This window comes from Cebus imitator, unplaced genomic scaffold, assembly GCF_001604975.1.
Source record: "Cebus imitator isolate Cc_AM_T3 unplaced genomic scaffold, Cebus_imitator-1.0 Scaffold384, whole genome shotgun sequence".
Classification (NCBI taxonomy): domain Eukaryota; kingdom Metazoa; phylum Chordata; class Mammalia; order Primates; family Cebidae; genus Cebus; species Cebus imitator.
Window position 1 is genome coordinate 2,073,288 of NW_016107699.1, and position 7,401 is coordinate 2,080,688.

General features: G+C 63.4%; 1 protein-coding gene across 1 annotated transcript in view; it reads right to left on the reverse strand.

The window, feature by feature from the left end:
- Positions 1–3,556: 3,556 nt before the first annotated feature.
- The window catches only part of EPS8L2 (EPS8 like 2), a 17,508-nt gene continuing 13,663 nt past the window's right edge, over positions 3,557–7,401 (reverse strand). Inside the window, exons 14-19 of the mRNA XM_037731155.1 lie at positions 6,253–6,358; positions 5,319–5,432; positions 5,053–5,125; positions 4,730–4,910; positions 4,445–4,580; positions 3,557–4,354 (exon numbers count right to left, since the gene is read on the reverse strand). Coding sequence (XP_037587083.1) covers positions 4,274–4,354; positions 4,445–4,580; positions 4,730–4,910; positions 5,053–5,125; positions 5,319–5,432; positions 6,253–6,358 — 691 coding nt within the window. The 3' untranslated portion in view covers positions 3,557–4,273. The remainder of the gene's footprint in view (positions 4,355–4,444; positions 4,581–4,729; positions 4,911–5,052; positions 5,126–5,318; positions 5,433–6,252; positions 6,359–7,401) is intronic.

Consider the following 7,401-nt stretch of genomic DNA (forward strand, 5'->3'; position numbering starts at 1 on the left):
TTTGAGACCAGCCTGATTAACATGGTGAGACCTTGTGTCTACTAAAAATACAAAAATGAGGCGGTTATCATGGTGGGCGCCTGTAATTCCAGCCCAAGAATGCCTCGGTCCTGGGAGGCAGAGGTTGCAGTGAGCTGAGGTCACACCATTGCCTTTTTGCCTAGGTGACAAAGCGAAACTCACAGTGGTGCGATCCTGGTTCACTGCAGCCTCGACCTCCAAGGCTTGAGGGATCCTCCCCCCTCAGCCTCCCAAGTAGGTGGGATCACAGGGACTCTCCACCAGGCTTGGCTAATTTTTTTGTTTGTTTGTTTGAGACGGAGTCTCACTCTGTTACCCAGGCTGGAGTGCAGTGGCGTGGTCTCAGCTCACTGCAACCTCTGCCTCCCAGGTTCAAGCACTTCTTCTGCCTCAGCCTCCTGAGTAGCTGGGATTACAGGTGAGGGCCACCAAGCCTGGCTAATTTTTGTATTTTTAGTAGAGACAGGTTTCACTACGTTGGTCAGGTTGGTCTTGAACTCCTGACCTTGTGATCCTCCTGCCTCAGCCTCCCAAAGTGCTGGGGTTACAGGTGTGAGCCACTGTGCCGGGCCTGGCTAATTTAATAATTTTTTTTGTAGAGACAGGATCTCACCATTTGCCCAGGCTGCTCTTATACCCCTGGGCTCAAGTGATCCTCTCCCTTGGCTTCCCAAAGTGCTGGGATTATAGGTGTGAGCTACTGTGCCTGGCTGCAAGTCTTTAATTTTGCCAAAATCAAACTCATCAACTCCTTTATTTTTTATTTTTTATTTTTTTGAGATGGAATTTCGCTCTTTTGCCCAGGCTGGAGTGAAGAGGCATAAACTTGGCTCACTGCAACCTCTGCCCCCTGGGTTCAAGCCAGTCTCCTGCCTCAGCCTCCGGAGCATCTGGGATCATCGGCGCCCACCACCACACCCCGCTAATTTTTGTATTTTTAGTAGAGATGGGATTTCACCATGTCGGCCAGGCTGGTCTCCAACTCCTGACCTTTGGTGATCCACCTGCCTCAGCCTCCCAAAGCGCTGGGGTTACAGGTGTGAGCCACCGCGCCCGGCGGTCTCGATCTCTTGACCTCGTGATCCACCCGCCTCAGCCTCCCAAAGCGCTGGGGTTACAGGTGTGAGCCACCGCGCCCGGCATCCAGTCCTTTTTGAAGTTTTGTACAGAAAGTTCTTCTTGCCCTTCCTCACGTCTTCACATCTCCTGTGACCCTGGCGGTTTTGCTTCTCTCCTGACGTCCAGTGCTGCTGGGTCTCGTTCAGCTTGGTGGGGTTGGCAGGGACCCTTCTGTGTTCTCCACACACAGGGCCATTTTCTCAGGACCACCCTCACCCCTCCCCAGGTAACAGGTGCACCTGGCTGGACCTGCGGCACCCTCACAGGTGTGAGGGGCATCTTACCACGCGTGCTGCTGTGCCAACCTCTCGGCAAATCAACCATTTTGGGACATCTTTTTAAAAAAGAAACAGCCCTTCCTAAGTGGCATGGGAAGCCCTTCTTGGGTCCTGCTGGGCCTGACTGGGCGTGGGCGGACAGGGCCAGCTGGGGGGAGGAGGGCAGGGGAATGACAGGCACAAAGAGATGCTTGTCCCCAGACAGACAGGCCTTGTTGCTGGGGATATTTGCTTGTGGCCACTGGCAGTGCCCCTGGCAGCTCAGGCCACCCCTCCCCCCGAGGTCTGGAGTTTCAAGCCCCACCCTCCCTCCTTGCCCAGGGTGCACTCTCCCACATCCAGGGTCAGACCCTTGGCAACCTGGGCCTGTGGGGCCAGCCCCAGCGGATCACCCTCTTTCTGTGGACCTGCCTGGCGGGGAGGTGGGCGGGGAGGCTGGGGCGGGGTGAGTGGTTAGGACACATTGGAACTATGAGAGATGGCATTTTACCCCAGCCCCTGCCCCAAACTCGCACCTCGAGCAGGTGACCTGGCCCTCTATGCCTCATGCTTATCCATGCCAGCCTCAAGAGGCTGCTGGGGCAGCGGCTGGCCCCAAACAGTGATGCCCTCAGGGAGGAAGGAGGGCAATCCTCACCCCTGGGGTGGCGGCCAGAGTGGACACAGAGAGCCAGCCCACCTGACACCGCGTGATCTGTGCCCATCGCCAGGCTGGTGGGGTCGGTGGTCCCAACTGCTCTCGAGGAGTCTCAGGAGGTGGCATGAAGCCCTTTGGAAGAAATGGGGAGAATTTCTGCAAGCCCAGAGGTCTGAGCAGACAGCTGGGGCCAGGGTGCCTGGGACTTGGGGCTCCTGGGGCGGGAGCCTGCTTGGGGCCTGGCGCTGGGATCTGGGAGCTGGAGTCTGGGGGTCCGGCTTCCTGGGGCCTCCTCAGCTGTCCAGGAGGCAGAGGGAGGGCTCTAAGTAGGCTAGGGGAGGTGGGTGGGGAGGGGGCTGAGGAGGCAAGTGTAGGTCTGGCGCCCTCGGGATTTGAGCAGCCTGGAGCGGGCGTATGAAGCCCAGACCATGCTGGCAAAGACAGGCTCTGTTGCTGGGGTGGTCAGAAGGGGGCAGCCCCTCCCCCCTTCCAAGGCCCGGCATCCTGGAGCCCACAGAGGCCGCTTTTGGAAGAGATGTATCCCTGGGTGCCGGTCCCCATCCCAAGGTGCGGGCTTGGCAGGCAGGGCACCCGTCCCACTGCTGGGGGTCCCTGGCTCCCAGCTGGCCGGATTTGTGGGCAGCAGGGAGGGGCCGGCGCCCCATCCCTCCCCTTTTCCTCGTGGGACTGTCTCCCTGTCTGCAGGGTCCATCTGACGGGGTGGGGGTCCTCTTCCGGGGGGCCTGGGAGAGGGATGGTGGCCATCAAGCCCAGGTCATGGTTCAGAGAACACCAGACACTCTCAGCCAACCCGACCCTGGCCAGACACTGTGGTTTCGACTTGGCCCAGTGCAGCCTGAACTGAGTCAGCGATTCTGTGGCCTGGTGTCCAGGCCCGGATGGGTGGTGAACGGGGCAAGAGACACGCCCCCCCCAACCCAGCCCCACCGTCGCCAACACCCCAGGGTTGGGTCCACGGTTGCCCCCTGCCACCGATCCGTGGCGAGGGCACAGCTGGGCGCCACCCACAGCAGCACACAGAGCGGCCAGCAGAGGGCACCAAAGGCCCCTCCGAGGGTGCGGCTCAGTGGACACTGGATGGGCGGTCAGGTGCCCCTCCCAGGCAGGGCGCTGAGTGTGGTCCGGTCCTTCTTCTCGGGAGCCGTCAGCCTGGGGCTAAGATCTCCAAATCCAGTTTCAGCCTCGCCCTCTGACTCATGCCCCTCCCTCGGCCTGCTCACGGTCTGGCGGAGCTGGCTCCAACCCCACCACTCCTACTAGGGTTGTGCCCAGCAAAAGCCAGGCTTGGGTGACAGGCTTTGGGTCTTCTGGATGCCGGGACTGGGAAGGCCACAGGAAGAGGAGCTGGCAGGGTCCCCTCTGGGCTCTGGGGTTGAACAGCCCGGCTGATGGCCGGCCCCTGCCTGGCAGTGCTTAGGAAAGGTGCTGTCTCCAGGGGCTCCAGGACCCACTCCCGCTCCCAGGGAATGAGACACACGGCTCCTGGAGACTTTACTGGTTTAATCGCTTAGCCCTGGTGCCTCGGCCACCTCCTAGCTCTAGGGTGAGACTCAAGTCCAGGCACCAGGACCCACCAGCACCCCAACACCATGCAGGGATCCTTGGCCTGGAACCTGGCCAGAGGAAGCTCTAGTCCTGGGCCTGTGAGGGTGAGCTCTGAGGGTGTCTGAGGCCGGCTGTGTCCCCTGCATTCTCACCCATGCAGGTGAAGCATGTAGCATTCCCCCTCCAAGGCAGGCATGGCCTGCTGGAGCCCCTCCCAGGCCCCCCTCAAGGAGCAGAACCCTGTGTGTGTGTGGGGCTCAGCCCTGCCAGACCTGCCAGCCCACCCTGGGGTGTGGTGGATGTGGAAGGGGGTGGAGATGGGGGAGCATCAGAGGGGTCTCGACCTCACAGGTGTACTGGGGAGGCCACGGACAGGCCCCACCCCAGGGAGTTCTGTGGTCTTGGGAAGGTGGACAAGGGGCTGGCACCACTGGGCGACAGGTTTGGCTGAGATTGGCCTTGGTGCGGGCTGGGCCTTGGGCACTGCTGGGCCCAAGGACGGGCCTTGTGCCTTCTGACAGGGGCAGGGACCCAGGCCAGCACCACACCCCCTCCGTGTCCTTGGTACAAAATACATACACATATAAAAACAGTACTCCATGCACTGCGGGTGGGCTTCCCCTCTGGCAGGCCCCGCCCGCCGCAGCAGGGTCTAGCTGTCCTCCCCCCTCCTCTGATTCATGGAATGAAACTTGTTCATGAGTTCTTCCAGCTCAGACCCGCTTTGCTGCTTCTAGGAAGGAGAAACGGGGCAGCCTCAGTCCAGGGCCCCACAGGTCCGGGGGCAGGAGGGGAGGGGGCGGCGCAGCGCAGGGGGGCTCACCTCCTCCAGGAAGGCCTTCTGCACCATGAGCTGGCTGTACACGCGAGCGCCCTCCTCCCCGCACACCTTCTTGAGCTCCTCTTTGTTGAGGGAGAAGAGCTGCGGCCCGGTCAGGATGCCCAGGTTCTCCACGATCCTAGGGCGGGCGGGCAGGTGGGCATCAGGGCCGCACCGTGGGCGTCGGGGCCGCACTGTGGCCGTGGCCGCCTGGATCCCCCACAGCCGGTCCCCGACAGCTGCGCACCTGCGCACACCTGCGGCCGCGCCCCCCACGCCCCCGCTCACCGCGCACTGAAGGCCTTGGCTTCCAGCCAGGCGCGGACCTCGTCGGGGCCCGACTCGTAGGTGAGCGGCTGGGTCACCGGCTGGCTGCGCTCCACGCGGAAGTGCCGCGGCGGCTGCGTCCTAATGTGGCTGATTTTCCGGATGAGTTCGTCGTTGACCTCGTCCATGTGCTGCATCAGCTCTGAGGGAGCGCGCGACTCAGGACCCGACCGCTGCCCCCGCCCCCCGCCCCCGGCCCCCGCCCCCCGCCCCCGGCCCCCGCCCCCCGCCCCCCTCAGGTGGCCCTGGGCCCCGGACCGCCGCCTCCAAGCAGCAGCTCTCACCGTCTTTGTTCCCCGGGAAGCTTGGGGGCAGCTTGCGGGTCGGGCTGGCGGGGCCCCAGTACTGCTGGCTGGTCTGCGGGGGCGGGGGGGGATCAGGCTCCGCGCCCCGCCCACCTCCTGGCACCTGCCCGGGACCCCGCGCGGCCCGCGCGCCGGCCCTTCCACCCTCCGCGAGCCCCGGGGACCCAGCACCCGCTCGGGTGTGGACTTGGCCGGCGCCGCTCCCCGGGCTCGGGGCTGCCAACCCCGGGACCCCGCGGGCCCACCTGCTCGAACGGGGCGTCCTCCGGCCTCGCCTCGCCCAGGATGTTGCAGGGCACGTACCCCGCCTGGCCGCTGCGGCTGCGCAGCTTCCACCACTGCCTCCCGTCCTCCAGCACCTGCGGGGCGCGCGTCAGCTCGACACCCACCGAGGCCGGACAGCGCCCCGGGCCTCCGGACCCCGGCTTTCCACCCCTCCCCGCCGCCCTCCCTCGCGGGGCCGCCCCTCCTCCACCCTGCCTCGGGGGTCTGGGAGCCCGTTTTTGAGACGGGGTGCCACTGTGCCGCCCAGGCTGCACTGCAGTGGCCGGTCACTGCCCACGGCAGCCTCGGTCTCCTGGGCTCAAGCGATCCCCCCACCTCAGCCTCCCGAGTGGCTGGGACCACAGGCGCACACCCCCACACCCAGCTACTTTTTATGTTTTTTGTAGAGATGGGGTTTTGAGGTGTTGCCCAGGCTGGTCTCGAACTCCTGGGCTAAAGGGATCCTCGGGCTCGGCCTCCCACAGCGCTGCGGTTACAGGCGTGAGCTGCCTCACCAGGCTGTGGATGTGGCCCACTCCGCCCAGCCTGCTCCACTTTCTGTCCCCGAGTGGGTGGCCTGGATTCCAGCTGGCAGAGACAGCCAGTTCGCAGGGGCTCTGGGGTGCGTGTGAACGACAGGCCCCTGCTGGGTCCACGTGGTACAGACGCTCCCCTCAGCCGGACACAGGGGTCCCTGCACGCTTTTGGGGAGCCCCAAGATGGGAAGGCCCCTCCAGCAGGCTTTGGATCCTGATCAGAGCCCAGGGGTGGCGACCCTGGAGAAAGGGGCTGGCAGCTGTGCCCCGTCCTGGTGTCACCCAGCCTGGCCCTAGATGGCCCCCCACCCCCCGGTGCCCCTCTCTCGAGGCCGTGCCCCGTTTCCCCCTCTCAGACCCCCTTGTCCAGCCCGCTCACCTCTAGGACCTCATCCTTGAGCACCGACAGCTCATTGGCGTTTCGTGCTGTGAAGTCGTACAGGATCTTGACGTACTTGGCCATGGCTGGTGTTGGTTGGCAGCCCCTGTGAGGAAGAGGAGGGGCTGAGGGGGTCTCCTCTGAGACCTGGGCAGGGGCCGGGGGCAGCAGCTTCCCAAGTGCACGGCTGGCTGCCTCTTCTGCTCTGGAGGGCACTGTGGAGACAGGCTGCATCGTCAGCCCAGAATGGAAACTGTGACAGCCCCAGAGCTTTGGGGCCCTGCGCGGAGGAGGGGCAGGTAGGAGGTGGGCGTGGCGCAGGGGCCTGTGGCACAGCAAGGCTGGCCCATCCCAGGCCACCTGGCGGTCTCCAGGCTGGCACCCCAGGGGAACCAGAGCCAGGGGTGTTCCTGGGAAATGCCAGGGTCACAGCTTCCCCAGCTGGCCAGTGAGCGTCAGGATGTCTTCAGAGCCATGGCAGCCCGCAGAAAACAGCCCGCATAGTCCAGCAGAGGACTGGTCTCAAGCTCCTCTCTGGGGGATGGGACCTGCACCTCAAAGGTCCATGGGGGCTGGCTCTGGCTGGGGGGTCCTGGCTTTGGCACAGAGCAGGCCTGTGGCTGTCACCGGGCCAGGCCATCCATCCTGGTCAGTGTGGCCCTGGTCATCAGGGCAGCTCCCATGTCCAGGTGCTCAGGGAAGTGAAGGGGCTGCGGACTATCAGGACAGGGCCAGGGGGACAGACCAGGAGCAGGAGTCAAAGGGTGGAAGTGTTCCTTCCGTCCTGCTTTCCTCCTTCCTTCCTCCCTCCTTCCTTCTTCCTTCCTTTTTCCTTCCTTCCTCCTTCCTTCTTTCCTCCCTCCTTCCTTCCTCCCTTCCTTCCTTCTTCCTTCCTTCCTTTTTCCTTCCTTCCTCCCTTCTTCCTCCCTCCTTCCTTCCTTCTTCTTTCCTTCCTCCCCTTTCTTTCTCCCTTCCTCCTTCCTTCCCTCCTTCCTTCCTTCTTCCTTCCTTTCTTCCTTCTTCGTTTCTTCCTCTTCCCTCCTTCCTTCTTCCTTCCTTCCTTCTTCCTTCCTTCCTCCTTCCTTCTTCCTTCCTTCCTTCTTCCTTCCTTCCTTCTTTTCATTCCTCCCTTCCTCCTCCTTCCTTCCT